The sequence below is a fragment of the Lycium barbarum genome, chromosome 4 (assembly GCF_019175385.1).
Source record: "Lycium barbarum isolate Lr01 chromosome 4, ASM1917538v2, whole genome shotgun sequence".
NCBI lineage: Eukaryota > Viridiplantae > Streptophyta > Magnoliopsida > Solanales > Solanaceae > Lycium > Lycium barbarum.
Window position 1 is genome coordinate 23,972,299 of NC_083340.1, and position 24,719 is coordinate 23,997,017.

Sequence of the window (24,719 nt, forward strand, 5' to 3'; positions counted from 1 at the left end):
ATGCAAATGAAACTTAAGTGTTCAGTGATAATACCTAACTTAGTCCTCAACCTTAACCTAGTTTTGTAGCACAAAGCAGTATACAAGAGACATGCAGGATATATTTGTATTAGAACTCAGATGAATGAAAGGGAGTGAAGGAAATAATTATGGCATGCAATTTCAGCAACAATTTGAGGAAGGGAATAATATAAGATCTTTTAAACAAAGCTAGTGGTTTAGATTTGTCACTTTCCTGAGCACATTTTAGTTCAAAGCATCAAGCCAACATTATTTGTGCTATTGTATAATGAATCTGAATAATAGAAAGGAAAACTTTGACAGCTCATGCCAGCCTAACTTCATTTTTTACACTTCTCCGAAATAAGACACAGGGAAACAGTGGGATGGGGACAAGATGAGGACAACCTAGTATTTTATATCAATGAATGCCCTGAGCAAAAGCATGGCCTCCCAGAACCTCTCTAAGAATAAGAGTCCTCACAGAGGGCATGTATGCACAAGATTTAGGCAAAAACTCCACAAATGAAAGGTCATGCCAGGTCTTAGGTCAGTATTACAGATATAGGCAGGATCACATTAGGGAGCACACCAACACACATTAGTATATTGAAAAGTGATTCAAGCAAGCAAAGTGGGACAGGAGGCTAGAAGCAGTTTTGCATATCCAACGAAATTCTAAGTTTGTCACATGATGGTCATGGAGGGTAATAAGTAGCACTACGGGGGGGGCAGGGTAGGATAGATTGACTTAAGATACTTGGAAGTTCACACGATGCAATAGTCGAGCGCAATGAAGTAGGCATAGCATCTCAGGCACCATGATGGCTCAGCAGGCTAATGAAGTCAAGGCATTGCATGGAGGGTACAAAACAGATGGGAAAGGTATCTAATACATATATGCAGTGAAGCAAAAGAAAGACATATATGTTAACCAATTGCACCCAGATCATGATACAAGTGAGGTCATGCCATATGCAGATGAGTAGATGCTCATTGAGAGTAAGTTCTGATGAAGCAAGGTGCAGACAAAGGTACAAACAGGAAACATTTAAAGCTCTGATCCTTTAAACCAGAGACCCTATATATTTATACACTAATTGAAGTTGAGTTCATATCCTTATTGATCCTATTTATACTTGTTGATATCATTTTAATCCTATTTTTTTTTTTATCATGCTGAAGAATATATGAACTAAAATAAGCTCAGGCCAACACCAAACCTTATCAAAATCAGCTTATAGCCTAGCATAGAGACATTAATGATATTCTATTAGTATAGTTCATACTGACCCATAACCAAACTACTAAACTGAAAAATGGTAAAATAAAATAAGATCAAGCAAAAACCTAATTAAACTAAAGATTTAGTCCACTCATATTTCAAAACTGGCATAAACTCATAATAGACAGCAATAAGATTAGGAGGTGCTAAATGCTGAAATAACGAGAGAAACAGGCAACATATGGAGCATGAGCTAAAACAGGCATAACGCTGATTTAAACTAATCATTTAGCATGCTTAAATCAAGGACCTAAACTGATATTTAAATTGCTCTTTAAACATGACTAAAATTAACAATTAGGACGACACAACCAAACAAGGCGAGCACTTAACAACATCTGCCTAATTTATGCTAACGATTGTCATAGCTAATCAATTTAACACATATAAACAAAATACAAATAAAAGGCCAAAATATGCTAAAGAGGGAAGCTGACTAACCTTCTTCGGGTGCAGCGAAGTGGGTACGGATCTTCAATCTACACTCGAACACTTCAAAACTCAATTCCTAGAAATAAAAAAAAAGACTGATAAAATCGAAGTTTTTGCTTAGGGGATTTTTTGCGACAAAACGAAAAGCTTTCAATTTCTATGGAATTTTTTCAGGCAAAAGGACTCAAAAATTTTTAAGGGGATTTGGCGCGGCTCAGAACTTAGTTCTTGGGGAATTTCATGACTCAAAACAGACCTCCCTTAATGGATTCCGAAACTCCTATTTATAGGGGAATTTCTAGGGTTTGTTTGGGTTTCAAAATCTGAAAATTGGGTGGGATTTCGAATTATCTAAGTTTTCAAAATGAATAATAATAAAAAAATGGATCCGTTGGAATCTCAACAGATCTTCACGTGGAGGTGGCAGAGGCGTGGGGGACAGGAAGGAGTGGGGTGACAGAGGTATGGGCGTGAAGAGGGAGAAGAGAAGTGGGGGTAACGTGGGGGAGCAGAGGGAGAGAGAAGGAGAGAGTGTGAGGGATGTGTGCGGCGGAGGAGAAAAAGGAAATGTATTTGGAAGGGTTTCCCTTATCTCGAACGGGGATGGGTCGGACCCGGTCCATTTGTGGACTGGGTCAATTTCTTTTGGGCTGGGTATTACATGAATGGGCTAGTGAATTAAAACATGGACTGGTCTAAAATTGGGGTCGAAATATGGGTTGGTCCAAAAATATTTATGAGTTGATTGGACTTTGATTTGGGGTCCGATAAATCAAAAAATACGGACTGAGTGCAAAGAATAGTTTGACTTCTAATTTTAAATAAAAGGCCTATTTTAACTAAACATATACTGAGTGTGACAAAATATTACCTAATACAAAATATGTAATTATTAGGACTCGGGTAATAAAATTATATGATGTTGTAATAGCCGTGCAATAATATTTTAACAATAAGTAAACGCTATCATTTGATTGTGCGGAATAAAAAACGCGGTGCGTATGCAGAAGGTGGTAAATGCTGAAACGCAAATTATAACAACACTAATAATAAATAGCAGTAACGAATAGCGGTAATAAATGCTAATGATAATAATAATAATAATAATAATAATAATAATAATAATAATAATAATAATAATAATAATAATAATAATAATGACAATAATAATAATGACAATAATAATAATGACGATGATAATGGTAATAATAAGAATAATAATAATTAATAACAGTTAGTAGTAATAATAGTAATAATTTGATAATAATAATAATAATTAATAATGATAATAATAATAATAATTAATAATAATAATAATAATAATAATAATAATAATAATAATAATAATGATAACGGTAGTAAGAGTAATGAAATGCTGGTATTAATAAAGATGATAATTACAGTAAAAGTACAATATATATTTCTTAATTTTTTTCAAAAATGTTAGAAGCGTAAATAGGTATTTCGGAGGAGAGGTGGGACAAAATTGGGTGTCAACAAAGAGTTGATGGTAATTAATTTTATTTATTTATTATTTTTTGACGACATTATTTATATAGTTTGATGAGGTTTCGGCTAGCTTTGAAGTGTAGTAGATGGATATTATGTTTGACGCTGTCGAGGTGATTTTTTTTTTTCTCTTGTCCTTCTTCTTTTACATTTTTCCGCTATTAGTTACGCTTCCTTTTGGTTAAAACTATTAATCTATTTATGTGACTTTTGGGTAATTGCAGAAGAATTGTTACCCAAATTTAAATATCAATAATATTTTTTGTTAACTTGGAATGCTTTATGCACCTGTTATCCTTTAGTATTTTTTAATTTTTAATTTTCCTACTTTTAAATATTCCTTGAATTTTTCTTAGTTAGGTGAAAGTTTAAATAAACTCCATTAGCAATATATAATTAACTATATGATACATCGAAATATATAAGTATCTATTGTAAATAAATCAAATTTATGAATTAACCCTAAAGTAATTTATTAAAAGTGTTTTTGTTCTCATAGAAAAGGGGATATTATTTAAATATATTATTACTTATTTGGTCTTTTTATAAATTTACTTATGATTTTTTTGTACTGCGTGGAGCACCCTAAATGAAATTCCATTCTGAGATTCTATACTTCTTGGATCTATGTTGAAAAGAGGAGAAAAGATAAAATTGGTCGATGAATAAATTAATTTTTTAATTAAAAATATTAATATAAATATTACGTTTATATTTTAACTTTCTTTAACGACCGCGCGAAATGCGGATAAATTCACTAATTTTTATATAGAATGGACATAATTAATCCCACAGTACGATCAAAAACTCTTACCATTCATGTTTAGTAAATTCAAATTAGTTCAGTCTTCCCAGTCCAATTACTTTACTTCACTTTCAAGGATTTATATCATTTAATTTAATTGGCATGGTCCTAGAGCTCATGTCTACTATAAACTGGTTCCACAGAACAACTTCCATTTGCTTTAGTGCAAGTGCTGCGACTTCTACTACAAGTACCTTTCAGAGGTAATCCCAGGAATTTTATAAATTATACGCGTGACATCCGAAAAACAAACTAATTAAGTCGCTGTATAGATTTTTTACACCATCAAAATAAGTTTTAACTTTGCATAGCTCGTACAACCCCAAATGGTGCTTGAAATGGTAAAAGTTCTTCCATCCTTCACTAGCGATGTCAAGTTCCATCCGATTCGTTACATAGCAAGAATCTGGATTAGACAAGTCAATGTATTCTGGATGTCGAATGGTTAAACTCAGAAGAAAAAAGAATCTTAAATTCAAAAACAAAAAGAATAACATCATTCAACTCTGATCTACATCATGACCTCAGTTTCTAACGCAATAATTTTGCATAACTTCCTTCCATGATTTCAGTTAGGTCCGCCTCCATGAATTCCTTTGATGCAAAGAACGAATTGATCAGTTTACTTTCATCTCCTAATTCTGCCTTTCTTTTAGGATCATCAACACCACTTGTAGTAAACAAATCATGCTTAGAAACCCAATCACCAAAAGAATTATCATTAACACTAGAAACCATCAACTCTTCATGATTCTCAGTAATTGCATTCTGAATAAAAGGATGATTAATTAGTTCATCCACAATCAATCTACCAGGATTCTTACAACGCAAACAATTTCTCACAAAATCATTTGTCATATTAGAAACAGTACTGTCCATAAACTCATCAGGATAATAACACAAAACCGCTTCTTGATATTTCTCAATATCTTCCGTATACCAATAAGTCGGATCTCCAGTGAGCATCTTTACAACTACACACCCTATACAACACACGTCGAAAATTCATCTTTTTTCATGAAGCTCTCTTGGTACTTCTGTGGCTCTCAACGCAGACCCAAAATCAGCAATCTTTATCAACTTGTTAGTTGGAAAAACAAGTATACTACTCGGTTTTATATTGCAGTGAAAAAAACCTTTGCTATGAACATGACGAATCCCCATTAAGAGCTGATATGCATAGAGGGCTACTTCTGGTTCCAGAATTATTCCGTTATAAAGTATCAAATCATGTAAAGTGCCACGAGAGGCATATTCAAATAAGATATTATAAGTCTTCTTACCGTATTCAAAGCTCTCGTCTTCTCCAAAACATCGAACAATGTAAGGCGAGCGTTTAAGTTCGTTCAAGATTTTTCCTTCTTTTCATAGTCGAGATGAATTCTCAACTTCTGAGGATTTAACTGCTAATGTTGAAGAATTCTTGGCTGAATAGTTTATTGGTGCATCCAAAATGCACCGGGCCATAAGATCCAACCCCAATAACGTGCTGTTTTTTCCAATGCATGTTATAGTATCTTTTTGAGTTTTTCTTGGATTTTCTAAACACGAAACAATAGATTCAATAAAGAATGAATAATGGAAGAAGGTCGGTGGATTCTAACTCCTTTAGAACTCCTTATAAATACTACGAGTATATATGTAACTGTTTTTTTTTTTCCCCTCAAAAATAGCAGTTAACATTTATAACACGCTAGTTTAGGAATGGATTACCACATTTTCTCCCCTTAACCTAATTTTCTCTCTTTAAAATTTGAAATCAAATAATTAAGGAATTGATCCTTTTAACTTAATTTATATCCCTTTCCTTTAAAATCAAAGAATAAATCGTAAATCACGAGTGCTATCCAAATAATTCTCAAACAACTAGCCTAACCGGGCATCAATATATACCCCACACTTCTTAATGAGTATACACTAAGGATGAGTATTACGAACATGCAAGCCATCAAGGGTTATCAATCGACACAATAAGTATATTAATATTATTAATAATACTTGGTTTATACTGGATCGAATAGGATCGAGATTGTCGGATAATTTGTTCGAATAAAACGGATGTTATGCAATTTTTTTCAGCCATTAAGAAAGACTATTTTTAGTGAGAATATATGAAGATATTCATTTTGGTTGATAGCAAGAGAATATAGGAGGAAACCGACAGCCGCTACCCTTCGGGTGTGCATAGGGTATACCCCACTCTTGTGAAATAGCCCGCAAGCCGCACAAAAACCCACACTAGGCAACCCCAGACTTAACTTTCGTAGGCAGGGTTTTTCGAATCTGAAACCTTCCTTATGAAAGCCTCATGACCTAGAAGGCAAATCCCCTACTTTCGTAGGCAGGGAATTTCGAACCTAAAACCTTCATTATGAAAATATCATGCTTGCTCAACCAACTGAGCCACCCTTGCGGGTGGAGAATATTTTTTGATGGGAGATGGAAAGAAATTGGTCTTGGGTCTTATAGGGGTTTCTTTTATGGATTAGAAATCTGATAGGAACAGAGTATAGGAGGAGCATATTTTTTTTAGCTAGAAGATGGAAAGAAATTGGTGTTGGGTCTTATAGGGGTTTCTTTTATGGATTAGAAATCTGATGTGAAATGTAAATTTGAGGATATTTGCTAAAAAATTATAATGTGTCTTTTAAGATGGTAATGAAAAATTAAACGGGTAATGACCAGATCCACACAAAGTATACTTGTCAAGATGGTCAAATAACATGTGAACTACGACCCTCAACATGATTAAACCTCTTAACTTAAGATCTTCATATATCATAATGTATGTTTGCACTAGAGTTGCATTTTGAGTCACCATGCTAGACCATTTTGACCCAATAGCTCATTCTACGTACAACCACGGCGAGTAAGGGTCAAACCGAAATAGATTAATTACTGAAAGAAAAGGGCGGATTTTACTACTCTATTACATGTTTTTATTGCGTCTAAGTTTATGCTCATTTGGAAACAATGAGATTAGACAAAAGACTTTTTATGTGACGCATCCTCCACAGGAGCGAATAATATTACATTCAGCTCAAGATGCATAATGCTTATAAAGAGCTTAAACATACAAGGGAAGTAGGACACAACCAATTTAAAATACATCCAGATTTCAGCATTAATTAGATTGGACTAAACTTCCATATTTGGGATCATTTAACAGATTATAATAAAAATTACTGTTTCCCTTGCAAAATCCATATTTTGATGATTTAACAGAACATGATAACAGTATACGTGGTTGGCTCACGCACAAAATACTCATGAACCGATAGAAACTAGTGTTCTCGGGTGCTTACAGAAGCAGCACGCTGGTCAAGCAATCGTTATGATGCAAAACAGATATTGCAAAATTTAAGTCAAGAAAATAGAAATTGAAAATTAAAATAAGTAAACCTTAAATCTGATATTAAGACTACAGACGTAATTCCATGTGTAATGATGACGTGCCAAACAAACTTATTGACAGGCAAAGCAGAGCAGGCAAGAGAACATATTTGAAAACTTACTACATTTTAGTGGGTATAATAACCTTACCGTTCAAATTATTCCTGCATACAACATATATGATAATCTGTGCTCACCTCGCCGTGTAACAAGCTGGCACTAGCAGCTAAAATGGACTGAAGCAAAGAGACATGATGAGAATTCAGCCAATAGCTAGCAAACTGCTGCGCAGATATAGCAGAATACTTAGACAGAAACTGGTGTAAGAAGATTCGCCCAGAACAATGAGGCCACATCTCAAAGACACAGACTCAATCAGCTGAACATCTTGGACGAAGGCAGTTAAAGCAAGCTCTTCGACTGGAAAGGCCAATGGCGAGTTATCCTCTACATTCATGCATATCATTCTACAATTTTGATGAGTGCAACTACTACTTGCCAGCCCATACTTTGTACGTCAGAAAATGGAGAAGAGATATTGATAGAATAAAGAAAGAACATGATGAAGTTAACAGAAATAACTGACGCTTTTTAAAGGCAAAAAGGGGGTTAAAGGCAACCTTTGAAAACAAAACACTAGCTTTGTGTGGAAAAGTAGAAGAGAAACTTCAAATTTCAAAATATATGTGTCACTCTAGAGTCTAGAGGGAACATTTTCATAAAACTGGAACCAGCTCTTAATCCCAGATAGACAGAAATTATGGAGAATTTTCCCTTAAAAGAGGACTGATATTTTGACAGGTGATACTAAAAAGAGTAGGTGAAAGAAGGAAAAAGAAAAAGCAAAAAGAAGCAGCCAGCATATAAAGCCAAAGGGAACTAAAATCCTCATAAGCATATCTACTCCAACACTGCCTTATGAACCCAAATGAAGCACCATTCACAATTTAGTTTAGACGAGAACATCAAATCCCCAACCTCCCTGGAACAGATTAGGTACCTGCCAGTCGCGTGTCATGCCGTTCCTCATCCTTAATACGAACATAAAGAAATACCACTACAACTTGAGGTGAGGCGCGTCATATCCGCAGAGATTCAAGAAACAGAAGCATCTAGCGATGTATGTAGCCAGCTGGGATCCACAATCTTCAAAATTGAAGATCCCCCAGCAGGGCAGAGAAGAACGAAACCACAGAGTGTAGAAGCAGAAAACCAATGAAGCAGTACCAGGAAGACACCTCGGCACAAGAAAACAAAAACATAAATCTTCAGCAACATTCTTTGTGATTTTCTTCATAAAAATAACAGCTAACATGAAATCCAAAATATAAGTCTATGATATAGATTCTTAAAAAGGGTAATATTAAGAAACAACAAAAACCAACACTTATGATACCAAAGCAAGAACTTAAAACTTAACCAAAACCACCAGTTTAAGCTGAGGGCCTGGCCTCACTTACACAGCTGTGATTAAGTCAAGGACAGTAACACAAATCAAAAAACTCCTGCACGTCAGACTATCATCTCTTCCATTCAACTTCGGCTTCTGAGACGCTCCCTGAGTCCATTTCTGCGTATAATCAGTGCATAAATTAAGAACAATGCTTAATCATAATCTTTAGGAAAAAGAAAATAAACATATTGTAGTATCAAAGAGAGCATATGCAAAGGCATTAACCCAGTATTTATTACGAAAGAGAACTGTCAGCTATGTTCACATAAAAAAAGAACCCTAAATATGTAAATAGAGACTTTACCCATTAGCATATGGAGCTTCATCTCGGCCGCGATATGGCGACCGGCTATAGCTGCGACCGCGTGGTGACGGGCTTCGGCGCCTAGGGGAACGCCCACGAGGACTATAGCTCCTGCTTCAAGGAGGGGGAAATCAGAAGAAACTGAGGGAACAGCAGCAAATTACATGTGAAGATCATCACGAATATAGAAAAGATCTCAAATTGTTAATAGAATCCTAGTCAATGATACATCCTTCAGTTTCTCACCTACGACCATAACTTGGGCTCCTTCGGTATCTAGGAGGGCTTCGACTTCTACGTCTTCCAGGACCTCCACCTCCACGCGTTCTGCACTCGCGAGCAAAATGACCAGACTCACCACACTCGTAGCACTTCAAATCAGAGCCGCCAGAGCGACCTCGGCCCCCTCCACGGCCCCCACGACCTCCTTCTCTAGAATTATGTGAAAGCTCCACCCTCCATCCATTCTTACCTATTTCATAGAATCAGGGATAAAATACAGTTCAAGAAGTGCTTCATAGCTTAACATACTACCAGTGTTTAGAAATGCTAAGATAAGAAAGAAATACACAGACACCCATGCTTAGATAAACTAACTAAATTAAGGTTTTAGCTCAGAGCAAGGCCAAATATAGCATGGCCATCACAAAGATAAGAGAAACTCATTCAAAAAGCTTCATAATATGCCTCAATTGGTGCAAACAGTCAAATAACAATACCGTCGATCTCTCTGATTGCATCTTGTGCATCCCGTCGATCATCAAAGTCAATAAAAGCGTAGCCAGGGGGGCGTCTTGCAACCCAAACACTGTAAACAAATTTGTGAGTTAGGAATGATGGAAAGCAAACCAGTTAAGTATCATAAATATAATGTATAAGAATGCAAGTGAACTGCAACTAATGCTCTTAAGAGATAAAAACTTATGAACAAATGGCTCCTACCAGGCTAGACCCTCCAAGTCTTCAACTAACTACTGACAGAGGAAAATGTCCTTTATGACTTCATCGTGTATGCTAGGGAAAATGTACATGCAAAAAATTACGACTCCTATTTGGAAGTTGGGTGTTTTTATAGATTTCTCCTTTCTTTTTTCTCTCTCTTTTTTTTTTTTTTTTGGAGAATGGTACCGATGTAAAGGAGGGATGGAACATGAGGACTTCCCATGGTGTCACAGACAACGTTATGTTTCTGATGTTATTCAACTAAAGACCAAATTACAGCTTTAACTTGCATGAAACTGATCCATATGTTAAAAAAAGGCATAGAAATCCCAAACTATCTTTAAGAATTTCCACCTTGCCAAGTAATTTAAAATGTCAATATATGCTCATCTCCTTCTGGTTGCTTATAGGTTTTTTTATTTTTCAATCAGTCACTCCAAAACTGCTCTTTTCTCTTTTCCAATAAGTGCAACTCAATTAGCTCAAGCACAATATATGTAAGATGTTCACTCTTTATGCAAAGAATAACAGTACAGAAAGAATTGAGCTTTGGTTCTCTTTCTGGCCAACTTGCTAATCAGAACCAGCTGTGCATCTTCAACCAAGACTGGAATTAAACTTAGTTCATTATAAATTTAGAAACATATGCCCTCAATCTCCTCTAAAAACTTCTCAGCATGGCCATAAAGCTAGACATGAAGCCTCGCTCTATCTTCTTGTAAAATCCCAGGAGTCAAAGGCATGTGAGCACTGAGCTGTTCAGCCACAAGAAGTATAACAAATTAAGACTTTATGTTACAAACCAAATAGGCCAAAATTTAAACACTATTGCACCCAAAAGTGTGTCCTAGCAGTCAATGAATTGGGTGCAAACCTTGAAGACCGAGGTTCAAATCATGACAGAGACAAAAAACATTAGATGGTTTTTTTCCATCTTCCTAAGCCTTTTGCTGGACAGTGCCTAAGCCTTAGCAGACAGAGTTAGCCGGTACCTTTACTGGTGGGAGGTTGCAGGTACCCGCGGAAAAGCCAAGGTGGGCGCACGCTGGCTTGGGTACTATTGTTATCCAAAAAAAAAAAAAATTAAATACTATTATTATAAGTTGTTCATGTCTTCCATCTTACTGTTAAGAGAACCGATTCGAATCCAAATTCCAAACAATAATAAGCATTTTTAAAATGGAGATAAAGGAAACAGTAATAATGGCCTTTAGTTGCAACATCAATGGTCTAAGGTGCTAAACCTCAGCAACTAAAACCAACAAAAAAGAACAAATTGCACAAAATTCAATTATGTGATGGGCAGTTAATGACTCATAATTTCAACTGGTGCAGGTGAGCATGAAGGAAAATAACAAGGGAAAGAATTAATTGTCCAATACAACCATGCATACCAATCACGAAGAGATGTAAATCATGGAACTTGCTTTACCTTCTTATAACTCCAAAGATGCGGAATTCGTCTTCAAGCTCTCTTTCACTGACCCTAGGGTCCAGATTTCCGACATAGACTCTTGACATCTTCAATACACACCTATTGGGGAAACAGAAAAGTACAGTCAACTCTTAACATTAATAAGACCATCAAGGAATCAAATACCACTCACAAAACACCATGTTCCTAGTAACATAATAATATCCTCAAACTATAAGCAATTCTTTCCACTTAAAAAATACAAACTTTCAGTGTCACTCACTATGTGAAAATGCCTTTACAAAACTATGTTTAAGATATGCACCACATATATGGAATAAGCACAAGATAAAGAAATAATTCAAGAGTTCAAATTAATCAAACAACATACGATTGCTATAACCAGATTTCTAAAGGAAAATGGATTTTATCCCAAGTTTGAAAATACAACTTACATATCAAACAATTAAAAAAGAAACAGCAATACAACTACAGCAACTCTTTTACAACAGTTCAAGCAGCAATACAACGATTGCTATATAAACTGAACGAGCTATACATAAATTTAAGAGTTGAATCCAATGAAACCATCAAGAGTTCAGTAAAAATAAATATAAGAACAAAAAATAACAGGGAGGAGTGAAACAAGACATATTTTCCCTATTCTACCAAAAATTAAGTAAGAAAACTAGAAATCTACTGCAAAGTTGGTTATACATCACAAATAAATTGAAGAATCTAACAACTCAACAAAATCAGTACATCTTTTTTCCAATAATTTCAAGATCAGATGAGCTTATAAGTGATGTTTGGCTGGAGAAATTGGGAAAGTAGAGGCATACCTGAAACCCTAGCGAAACACCAAACTGTAGAACAAGGGCTTTGATTTAATTTGGTGTTCTATTGAACGGGACACGCAAAAGTATCTCACCCTATAATATGATTACTATATATATATAGGCAGAAGTGGTTATTTGTGCAAATAGCCTTTTCTGATCCCTATTTAAAATTTGGGAAAACAACACAAAATATCCCTAAAATATTTATCCCGCTCATGCTCTCTCCTAAACTAATTTCGCTTCTTATCCAACCGGCCAAAAATATTTATCTGATTACCCCTCGTCCAAAATCCTTCTCCGTGATACCATCGATGTATATTTATATATCATGATGGTATCATGGAGGTCATTGAGGACTACGAGAAGGACTGAAGCAGTCCTCCACGATATCATCACACTATATGTATATAAGATGATGATATCATAGAGAATTTTTTTTTTAATTTTGTTGAGAAAAGTGTCTTTTGAATGAATGAACACCTTTTGAATAAATGAACATGATAGAATCTCAATATATTTATATATCAGGTTAGTATCATAATTTTGAGAGCATTTTGGGTGAATAATTTTAGGGGTGAACGTCGTTCTTTCACCTATAAATTTTTTGTTCAATAGCTCAGTGGTTTCAATTTCTCTGCCAGAAAAAAAAAAGTTATAAAATCATCTAATTATTTTAAAGGCAAAATGTAGTCCTGACTATTGAGGCAAAATTTAAATACCTAAAAGTACTAATGTTACTGTGGACAACGGAATTTTATTGAATTTAAATCCGTATGAAATTCGAATTATATTAAGTTCAAGATATATTAATCCGAATAAATATTGTAGATGAATGTAATTGGATTAATTATTTAAGTCTAATAACATGAATTTAATTAAGGGTCCAACTTCATTGGGCTAGTCCATTTGTTTGGACTATAAATGATGAGCCCACTTTGTCAAGCCCAAGATGTCATCTTATCCTAGAGGCTCAAATTGGCGCCACATGTTAAATAACGTGGCACGCCAAGTCAAACAAAGGAGCGTATAGGATCATGCCACGTGTAAACAAGCCTAGTCAAATCAAAGGCCAATGAAAGTGTGTCACGTGTACAAGTGACATGCTCCGACTAATCAAATATCGTCTTGTTAACTGAAATCTGATTGGCCGAAAGGAGTTCGTCCTTATCACAACTTCTTCATTCTACAACAATAAATAGGGGCTTCATAATTCAAAAAAGGGACCAGCAATTCTAATAAGAAATCAGAGAGGGCTCGTAGATCAAACGCTGTAGATTTCTCTACAAGCTAAAAGCATTCACTTAAGTATTTCTCTAGAAGTTCTAGAGATCAAGATGAGATTCAAGATCAAGCTTCAAACCCCTGAATCCAAGTATAAGTTCAAGTTCAAGACCACCAGATTCAAGATCAAGCTCAAAAGCCCTTGAATTCAAGTACAAATTAAGATCAAACCCAGCAAGTTCAAAATTAAACTCAAAAGCCCTTGAATTTATTATCGAAAAGAAGAATCAGAGGATTCATAGTGATTGTAACATTCATATTTTGAAATCAAATACTACGATTGTTGCGATATTTTCCTATCTTGATTATGATTTTCTTAACACGAATTTTATTATCTACAGTCCATATAAAGTTTCTATAAATACTAAACTAAGTAGTACGTATTTTTTTCTTCTACCTTAGGTTATTTCGCGATATCCTCTGTAGCTTGACCCGAAGCAGTCCCTTGATCAACTCCATGTTCTCTTTTTGTTAACTTCGTGTGTTCAAAGCAGTAAATAAGAAAATAGATGAAGTAGAAATTCTCAAATCCACAAATGTCTTGTGTGTTCTTAAGAAATTTAATCCCTTCACAGCGATCAAGGTACTGATTAATTCCTCCCAGAATAGTACAGAAAACTATTATACAGTAGCGGCAATGCAAGTTGCAGAACTTCAGCGAATTCAAATGGTCGTAGGAAATTACATTGGATACTTATGTTTGCTTATGATACGATGCAGAATGCTGAAGAGCGAAGAGATAAAAAAATTGATAATTTTCAGTGAGTAAAACTGAGGTGAAGCCTTAAAATTTATAGCAGAACTTTGGGTGTCAACAGGTGTGGACATGCATGTACCTAAAGACAGTTTCTGTTCGAAACGGTAATTACCGTTTGTGGAAATAAAAATTCTGTTAATTTTAATTTAAAATTCTGTATGAAAATTATTAGAATATACTAGTATGTAGCATTATTTAGTATGTAAATATTTGTTAGCGCACTTTAAAGTATTAAATTTAATGAAGAAATTTAGGAGAGCTACATTGTGCCCATTTCTACATTAATTCAAAAATTGATGTCTAATATCTATATATTTTGTTCTCTTATGATGTCAGGGTCTTTTTAGCAATATCAATCGCATACAAACCTATATAAACATCATAGCGTTTACTAATAAGGGTCGTGGTGGAGTGACGAGTGCTCCTTAATCTTTAAAGAGGTTTGAAATGTGAGACTTTTCGGCACGAGTCCGAATTTAATCGAGTTCCAGTGCGGATATCAGGGGTGGGAAACAAAAAAAAAAAGAACATCATAGTGTTTGTAACCCAAGTTAAAGTCTTCGAATTAGTGAAGGGGTCTTCATTGACGGTTTCGTCCAAATTTAAGGTTCTCTTGTTTAATTCTTTAATCTAATTGAAATCTTATTTTTGGAGTTTGTTCTGTGCTGTAGGATTGTGTCTACAAGTATTGAATAACTTTCTCTTTATTTCTGAATTATCTTCACATCAATAGGTGCTAAAGGTAAATTTTGGTATTGACTTATTGAAAATTTTAAAGTGATTGTTCGTAAAGTGAAATTCCATATTAATATCTAGAATTGATAAATGCGGCCTGATTTATTCTAAGTCCAGATAAATTTCTGGAGTTTATATGATAAAGGATGAAACTGTATAAATTTTTCATGAAGTTTCACACGTAAGAGTTTCTGAATTCCGAGACACTATCATGTACTTTTAAAGAGTACAAAAAATAAACATTTGAAAAACCCAGACTATAGGAGCTGGTCTCTGCTTCTCTTTTGAGTTAGGAATATGGTTGTAGAAATATTATTTTCGCATAAATGAGTGACTATATCGAGATATTGTGACTCATTTTAAATATCAGTCCTAAAAGTGGGTCTTCGTGAATTTTCCCTGTTTAGTCTGAGGTGATGGATTTTATTTTATTTTAGTACTACTTCTAAAAGGTTTACTAAGTTGATACGATATAATAAAAAGTTTTTGTAAATCAAATTTAGAATTTCTCACTAACATTCATATTCTTAAAATGTACCAAAAGAAAAACAAATGAGTATGATGATTTTTGCTAATATTGACATTTTGAAACATACAACTTAGATTAATTAGTCGCACAAATTACCAACTTATTGACATTTAACTTAACTTGTTATTTCTTTATACTGAATTTTCATATAATTTGTGAAAAATGTCTAGCTAAGTCAGTAAATTCTGTATGTCTTGAAATAAAAATCCCCCAAGTACTAATTTAAGTTTTATTCTTTTAAACAAAAAAGGGCATAGCTACGTCTAAAAGCATTGTTCAATACTGTAGACATCAATACATTAAACTTGTTTCTAGAATGCTTTTCTCTTGTATCATCACATTTGACCCTTATTTTCCGACCAATATAGTTTATACCGGCAAATTGTTATTCACTGGACATTCGAAATAAAAAAATAAACATATATAGAAATAAAAGTTCTGCGCTCACAAAATGCACTGTATGTTCATAAGGAATTTAATCCTCTCAAAATATCAGAGGTATAAAATTATTTTTCCCAAAATAGAACGAAATATCTTTGATGGAATAGCGGTACTTCAAATTTCAGTAATTTTCGAATGACAAGATCGGAGCAAATCACACGACTCTATTTGTTTTGAAGATATAGTGTAGAGAAGAGGTGAGAGAGAAAATTCAAAATTCAATGGAAAAATCTAAGGCAAAACCTCTGATTTTATGACCAACGAATAGGTCAACCCGATGTATTCTTGGAAAAATGGTGGTGCTTTTACGAGAAAAGGCATGTGCCTTTTTGCGAAAAGTCTCAAGTCTTTATATAAAAAATGCGTGAAAAATAAAACCTTCACTTTTCATTCACACAAAAAAACCCAACAAAAACAACATGTCTTTAACTAGATTTAGAATCAGACAGTCCATAAAGCGAGGCTAAAAGTTGCAGAACATTATAATTAATGATTTTTGGCAAAAAAGTATATGAAAGGTGTCAATGGATACTTAAAAACTAACTTAACCGATCAAACTGTACCATACCGAACCGATTATTAAGTTTCTTTTGATAATACCGTAAATTATTATATTAATCTATAACTGTACCGAATAATAGGGTAAGTTTTAAATTTTATAAAAATAAACCGAAAAATACCGAACCGTACCGATAAATGTATATATTAAAAATATATTTTATATATTAAATTTAAAAATAATAAAGGACTAAATTTATTTCCTTGGATCTTTGGATTATGAAATTATTAAAAGCCAACAAGTAATTAAAACCAAAAGTTCCTACTCCCAAACCTATTTTGCTACGGTGTTGAAATTAAATTCAAATTTCGAACATATTCTTAATCTTTTGACTTACTAAGAATAGTGAGATAAATTTAAATTTCGTAATTTACCGATTACTAACTGCTAAAAGAGAGAAAGGTTCAGCTTTGACCATGTTCTTAATCTTTTGATTTTCAAAGAACAATGAGATAAACCTAACTTTCATAACATACCAATTACTAAACTGCTAAAACTGGAAAACAAGTATTATATATGATGTTTGCACAATGCATATCTTTTTACTAGTGTGATTTATATGTTTCTCGTCTTTGCTTAATTTATTTTGTGTTGCTATAAAATGGTAGAATGAATCTCTATTATGAGCATCTTTCATATTCCCTTGATTCTTCAACTTTTGAAAGTAAATGTGCCTGAGTTTTGCCAAAATCCTATGCAAGTATGCATGTTATCGTGTTGAAACTTTTACTAGCGACTCTTATATAATGTCTTAAAAAACTCAAAAATAACCAAACCGTACTGATATCGAAGAGAACCGAGATGATCGGAACGATTTTAAAAAGTTGAATTTTGGTTATACAAAATAGAGTAATCGAAAAATTGGTACAGTATAAATTTTATAAAATAACCGATCAAACTGAACCATTGACACCCCCAGATTTGGACGAGTTGTCATCCATGATATTTGTACTGGTGGAATTCAGGGTTAATTTAATTCAACGTCGTTCAACTTTTATTTTGTTTTTTCTTCACCAGAAATACTAAAAGAAAAAATTAAATTAAATTCACTCAACTTTATTTTGAGTATCTCCGGAAGTCACTAAATATTCTTTTGTAACAAAAAAGTCACTCAAATTTAATCAAGAATCACAAAAGTTTTTAAGAGGAAAGAAATGAGACATTTGCCCTTATATTTAAGCAAAGTTGGATGGCGTTTTGGTTGTAAAAAAATGTTTATTAACTTTCTGTGAGGGTAAATATCTCAAAAGATCATTGAACTTTGAGAAATTGTGTAGTAAAGTCATTGAACTTTGCTACATATCAATAAAATCACTCAATTTTGACCTATTATCTCATAAAATCACTCAACTACATGCGTCATCAAAACATTCTGACATGACAATATTAATTAATTATTTTATACCATGTAGACGTGGGCCCACAATAAAATAAAATAAATCCATATTTTTATTTTTTATTCACAAGGAACCAAATGAAGAACCAATATAGTTATTCAAACTGATGTATCGGCTGCTCAAGGTGTTGATGAAGTTGCAATTGAAGGTGTTGAAACTGCTGGACCATCTGATACTTCTAAGAGAGGCAGGCTATTTATGAGAAAAGCTATGGAGGAGTATATTGTTGAAGTTCAGAAGAAGAAGAAGACTAGAACTCATAGCAAAGTACACGAACTATCTTTGTAATCTTTTGTGGTTATGTCAAACACCTATGATGACACAGTATGTTGTGTCTTTTTTTTTCGGTTGGCAAACATGGTGCTCATAACAGCCAAAGTTATATGTAATGAGGATTAGGGCTCTGACTCTACAATTTTGCGTGGTTAATGTTATATGTGTATTTGTTAACTGATTTATAGTGGTAACAATTAATTGTGGTTTAGGGCGTAGCATGATAATAATTATGATTGTTTGGGGACTAGTAATACTATGTGTATCTCCGTGTGGCTTTTTTGCATGCTTTGTGATGGTTTTGTATAAAAAATTAAGGAGTGCTTACATGTTTCTCTGGGCTTGTCTTAGTCTTGAGAGGTGATGGATGTGGTACGTTGGAGTGGAACTCGTTCATTTTTGAGGTAATAAGATATGTGTAAATTACCATAATTGTTTTGATTTACTCTCTAAGTTATATTGGCTAAGTAATTATTTTGATCCAACCTAATTTTAAGGAAACAGTGAGAAGAAGATACAGACAAGGGAAAAATGAATTTTGGATGAAGGGTTGGTGAGTAGGTGTGGGTATAAATATATAAATTTATTTTATTTTATCGTGGAGCCCACGTCTACAAGGAATAAAATAATTAATTATTATTGTCATGTCAGGCCCGAACTTTGGATAGCACAAATATCCTTTTGCAGTTAACTGTTATTCCTTGCTTTCTTATTGTTTTTGATATGCTTGGTCCTATCTAACATTTTGTCTTGTTTTTTCTCTCTTGTTCTCCTCTCTTGAGCCGAGGGTCTTTCAGAAACAACCGCCCTACCTTTTAAGGTGGGGGTTAGGTCTGCGTACACTCTACTCTCCCCAGACCCCACATGGTGGGAGTATACTGGACTTGTTGTTGTTGTATTGTCATGTCAGATTTTTTTGATGACATATGTAGTTGAGTGATTTTATGAGATAGTAGGCCAAAATTGAGTGATTTTATTGATATTTAGCGAAATTCAATGACTTTACTACATAATTTCTCAAAGTTCATGACCTTTTGAGATATTGATACCAAAGAAAAGTTAATGATCTTTCATTGCAAAAAAAAAATAAAAAATGTTTAGCAAATTTGGTAAAATAAAATAAAAGTTTAAGTGTCTTGAATCAGTAACTTTTATTGTATTAAGAAAGGATATGGTCTATGCACGTCCAAATGCAAATGAGTCCTTGTTTAAATGCCAAGATACTGACTTTTTGGATTAATAGAAACAGAGGAAGAAGAAGAAGAATAAAAATTACATCTCAGAAGAGAAAGAAAGGAGAAGAAAAAGCTTTAAATTGAAGGAAGAAATGCTACCTTTAAAATACTGATAGTCTGTTTGATCAAGCTTGTTTTCCTCTAAAAGTGCTTATTTTTTTCAATAAACGTTTATTTTAAAAGAGTGAGGTGTTTGACTAAGCATTTGGGAGAAAATAAATGTTTCTGGGGAGTAACAAAAGTTGTTTTTCAGAAGCTAAAAAAATAGTTTTTGATCAAAAGTACTTTTTTGAAAAGCACTTTTGAGAAAAATATACTTAGAAGCACTTTTTAAAAGCATAGCCAAAAACTAATTGGCGCTTAAAGTGTTTTTAAAATTAATTGACTCAACACAAACTATTTTTTGTCAAAATACCTTTTTTTTTGAAAAACACTTTTCAAAATAGGCTGAATTTAGAAGCTTGGCCAAACAAACTACCATAACCAATGTCATTCGCACATCGACTCTCGCAAGAATTGCAAATTATATTTAAAATGATAGGAAACTAATGAAACAACAGAAGACATCAATAGATTAAAATAAATCAAGCAAGCCTTCTCTGAATTTGTTCTATATGCATCAATTAAACTGGTGTGCAAGATTTCCAAAATTCCAAAATGATAGTGAAGTAGATTTCACTCAGCCCAATCGTGTTCGAAAAAGTGAGATGATAACTGACGACCAACAAAAGGAAAATTAGAAGTACCTGAATCATTATGTATCTAAAACTACAACCTCAAGTAACTAAGACAAAAAGATTGATGAACATGAGAAAAACGCTGTTGAATAGAAATAAGGAATGTCAGTGGTTAATAATTTTGTCAGCAGCCAATTCTTCTCGAATGGGGCCATTCAAGGATGTAAAATATCATAGTGATAAAAGAATCAATTTAAAAAGATACCCTAATTCCATATATATATATCACAAGACTTGTGATTAGAAAAAGCCATTTACGCTCAAATCCATTTGTAAAAGAATAAAGTGAATGAGAAAGATAAGGAATTTGGAAAGACTATAGGTCCTTATACTCATTATGCCTAGCATTGAATAGACTGGGTATTCACCTTATCAAGATCTCAAATCAATGATGGGTTCTGTTTGGCACCTCCACTATATGGAAAATACAATTTAAAGGCTTATGTTTTTTTGTTAGGTCCGAAGACATACTTGATGATAGACTCTTTGATAGATAACAATTCTGGGAATTCTTTCTTCAGTTTTGTTGTGTCAAGCTCATTGTTACTTCTTGGTGCAATGATCACTTTGGCTTGTTCTTGAAGATCAAAATTCTGCCACTTGAATTTGGGGTCAATATAGTCTCTGTACATCTCTAGAATCTCATTGTGGCTCACAACTCCCGGATTGGTGAAGTTCCATATCCCTCTGCAGTTTCTCTTTGCCATCTCAATAGATATTGGTAGCAACTCGTCTAGCACTGTCATGCTATTTGGTATGTTTACCACTTTATCATAACGCGTGATCTTCGTGATGAAGTTTCTTGGGTTGCTGAGATCCGATGATATTGGCATTCTTACTCTGAGGGTACAAACATTATCATATTCTTTTAGAAGCTCCTCAACCTGTAAATATTATGGAACACTTCAACTGCAATGTTATAGAAATCAAATCAAACTATAAATGTATTTGCTGCCTCTATATTAATGCCAAGCTATGCATCAACTAACGGACTTCATCTGTTATTCCATTGTTGCCAAGGCAACTAAAATAGCTATCTGCGCTTTAAAAAAATTTCAGAAATATTGTTAAAATGCTTCTAGTCTGACTAACCTCTTAATTTTATTTTTATTTTTTAAAGAATGGACCAATCTCTCAAGTTATTGGATATAAAATGCAAGTGATGGCACATATAATTTGAAATGTAAGACAATTATTCAGGAGTAACAAATGCTAAATGAAAATGAACTAGTTACCATGGCTTTGGTCTTGGAATAGAAGGATCCTGTAAAATTTGGTTTCTCTTCCTCCTTGAATCCGATGCCCGAGCCTAGTGGGTGCCCCTCATCATACTCAAATATGCAACCGGTCGCGAAATTCATCACCAAGATATCCGCTTCTTTACAGATATCAGCCAAAGTTAGTGTACCTGCAACATTAGTTCTAATCGTCTCTACTTTATGTGATTCACACCAATCCACATTAGGCCTCCCAGTAACACCAGCTGCATTGAAAACATGGGTCGGTTTTACCCTTACCATGTCATGCATTAGCGAATTCCTATCCTGCAATCGCCCTAACCCATACTCGTATGCTATTCCACGCTCTTCACACATCTTTCCTAACAACCCTCCGATCCAACCAGTTCTTCCATAAATCAAGAATTTCAAGTCCGAGCCACTGCCTTTCTTGCTTCCTTTTATAAGCTGCAACAAACACCCTTCATCATGTGAAGGCATAATATTTGAAATTCTCGGATGTGGGTGAAGGGCTCCGGTTATATCGCCCCACCAATCAGGATTTTTGGTGTACCAATCGAGGGTCTTTTTTAGTCCTTCCTCCCAAGGGGTCCTTTCTTGCCACCCTAACTTCTTAAGCTTTTGATCATCCAAGAAATACCTTTGGTCATTAAAGGGTCTGTCCTGCACAAGCTCGATAACTTCTTGAGTGTTCAAGCCGAATAATTTGCATATGTCCTCGGCCACATCCAAAACTCTTCTCTCCTTTTTAGTGCCAATGTTATACACATGGCCAATCACCCCTTTGTGAAGTATCACATCAAATGCCTCAGCAACATCATCAGAGTACAAATAACTCCTAACGTTCGATCCATCCCCATGAATTGGCAAACGCTCGCCCTTCATGGCAAGAATTATGAACTTTGGAATCAACTTCTCAGGGAACTGGTTCGGGCCATAAACGTTATTCCCTCGGGTTGTGATTGTCGGTAGGCCATAAGACCTATGGTAAGCCATGACAAGCATTTCCGCTCCAGCTTTAGTTGCAGAATATGGATTAGTAGGAAGGAGTTGAGAAGCTTCAGGATTGCCAATGTCGGTCTCCAAATCGGTCTCACCATAAACTTCATCTGTACTAACATGAATGAATCTCTTGATGGATTTAGTCAACTTACAAGCTTCAAGAAGCACATGGGTACCATAAATATTATTGATTGTGAACTCGAATGAATTTCCAAATGAATTATCCACATGAGTCTGTGCTGCAAAATGCATAATTGTGTCAATCTTCTCTTCAACCAAAAGATGATTGATAAGATCAGCACTTGTAATATCAGCCTTGACAAATTTAAAATTTGGAGATGAGTAACTAGGCTCCAAATTTTTCAGACTCGAGCAATAATCGAGCTTGTCAAGAGCAACAATCCTGTAGTCAGGATAAAGCTTGGTCAACCTGTTGGTTACATGCGAGGGAATGAAGCCTGCTGCACCCGTTATGAGGACATTTTTGGGTACATAAGGAGCTGGTTGGGGCGACATCCTTTATTTGCTGCTTTTTCAATGCACTGTTACAGAATCATAGGAAAGAATCACAATTAGGTGTTTGCTTAACATGAAAAACAGAAGAACAAATTATGTCGCATATAAATCAATCTTGACGGAGTCAGTTAAGTTTCAACAGATATTATTTTCTAATCTCTTAGAAGGTGCTTATATGAGGAAAAATTATATTCTCGAGTTGGCCATATACTCTCCTTAAGGAATTAATGTGGTGAATCACTGGCAAATCAAATTCAGCATTTTAAATATGATAAAATTTGGTTTTAAAGAAAGTCCCCATGTTTTTCAACAATATATACGTGAAAAACCATTAAATTTGGACATTTACTATTTTCTAGCAGAACGTCTTTAGACCTACGAAACTTAGAGATTGATCATAGACTTAGCTGTTCAATATCACAAATTTCTGAAAAATCAAGTTCATCAAATTAATTAGTTGATTTTGGTTTATATATTCTGGACAAGATAAAATCATTTGAATGCTCTTTATTTAATTTCAATGCATAAATCTAGATAAATACATTATCTTCCAGAAGAAACTAAATTAACAACGCCCACAAATAGATCATAACACCATAAGCCAATAAATATATGGAAAAAAATGCGATTTTGACTTACATTTTTCACTTCATGGATTTTCAGAATCGTTTTGGTGGGTTCTGTTGGAAAAATATAGAGAATGCAGACGTTAAAAAGAATAAGAAGAAGAATTAAAGTCAGAGCAATACGTTTGACAAATGCATCAATTTAGTAAAAGAAGTTAAAAAGCCTTTTTACTGAAAAGAGATAATAATGGCTGTTGATGCGTGAAGGTAGCAAAATTAGTAGAGATTAAACGGGTTTCTAGTTCCTCCTTTTCAGGTTATAAATCAACATGCAAACAACGAGGTTCTTGTGTTATTGAATCCCATAGCATCACGTTAAAGTGATAATAATACCAACTCTGTTTGTTACACTTTGACACCCCCTACACTATTAAAATGACATTATTTGTCACATGATTTTTGTCAAATACACTAAAATAGTACTACTATCTAAAGTTACTTTTTTTTGAAATTTCATTTGAAAAAAAAAATTCTTAAAAAAAGTAAATTCTGAAAGTTTGGGGAATTGGCTATAAATAGTACTCCTAATATTCTTATTTAATTATCATTATTGATAGGTCTCCTCCAACCTTATTGGTCAATCAGTACTAGTTTGTGGAAATGTGTAACCTTTTTAATTAAAAATTTATCCAAAAGTAAAAATAATTTGAGCTTTTTGACAAAAAAGTGCTTTTTAATATAAGAAAATTTAAAAGTTAGGCAAAATTGACACTAAATGTTTAGTAGTATAGCTATATTAGTATTCCATCTCCCATAAGGAGGAGACGTGATTCTTTTTAATAGATTAAACACTTTTTTTTTTAATAAAACGTGAAGGTGAGACTTGAATCAGTACTTTTGCCAACTCTATTATCATGTAACATGTATGATCAACTCATCAAAAAATTTAAATGGTTAAAGAAAGCAACATATTAATTTTTCTTAATTATGTGATTGACATGGTTAACCCTTAGCACCAAATTGGTCTTTTCAGTATTCAAGTCTTTTTTTCCCTTGAGAAATTCCGTATCTTATTTT

At 34.0% G+C, this 24,719-nt stretch overlaps 2 protein-coding genes across 2 annotated transcripts; both read right to left on the bottom strand.

Moving 5' to 3' along the window:
• Positions 1 to 8,691: 8,691 nt before the first annotated feature.
• Positions 8,692 to 12,522, bottom strand: LOC132635595 (serine/arginine-rich splicing factor RSZ22A-like). Its single transcript, XM_060352040.1, has 6 exons — positions 12,380 to 12,522; positions 11,556 to 11,657; positions 9,901 to 9,989; positions 9,428 to 9,653; positions 9,182 to 9,292; positions 8,692 to 8,994 (listed from the first exon to the last, which is right to left on the bottom strand). Exons 2-6 carry the CDS (start codon positions 11,642 to 11,644, stop codon positions 8,958 to 8,960), a joined length of 552 nt encoding a protein of 183 aa, XP_060208023.1. The 5' UTR covers positions 11,645 to 11,657; positions 12,380 to 12,522; the 3' UTR covers positions 8,692 to 8,957.
• A 7,754-nt stretch (positions 12,523 to 20,276) lies between these two features.
• On the bottom strand, positions 20,277 to 23,824 carry LOC132638291 (trifunctional UDP-glucose 4,6-dehydratase/UDP-4-keto-6-deoxy-D-glucose 3,5-epimerase/UDP-4-keto-L-rhamnose-reductase RHM1-like). The gene is made up of 3 exons (XM_060355233.1): positions 23,716 to 23,824; positions 21,556 to 23,102; positions 20,277 to 21,204 (listed from the first exon to the last, which is right to left on the bottom strand). The coding sequence occupies exons 2-3, from the start codon at positions 23,074 to 23,076 to the stop codon at positions 20,761 to 20,763; spliced, it is 1,965 nt and encodes a 654-aa protein (XP_060211216.1). The 5' UTR covers positions 23,077 to 23,102; positions 23,716 to 23,824; the 3' UTR covers positions 20,277 to 20,760.
• Between the last annotated feature and the right edge of the window lie 895 nt (positions 23,825 to 24,719).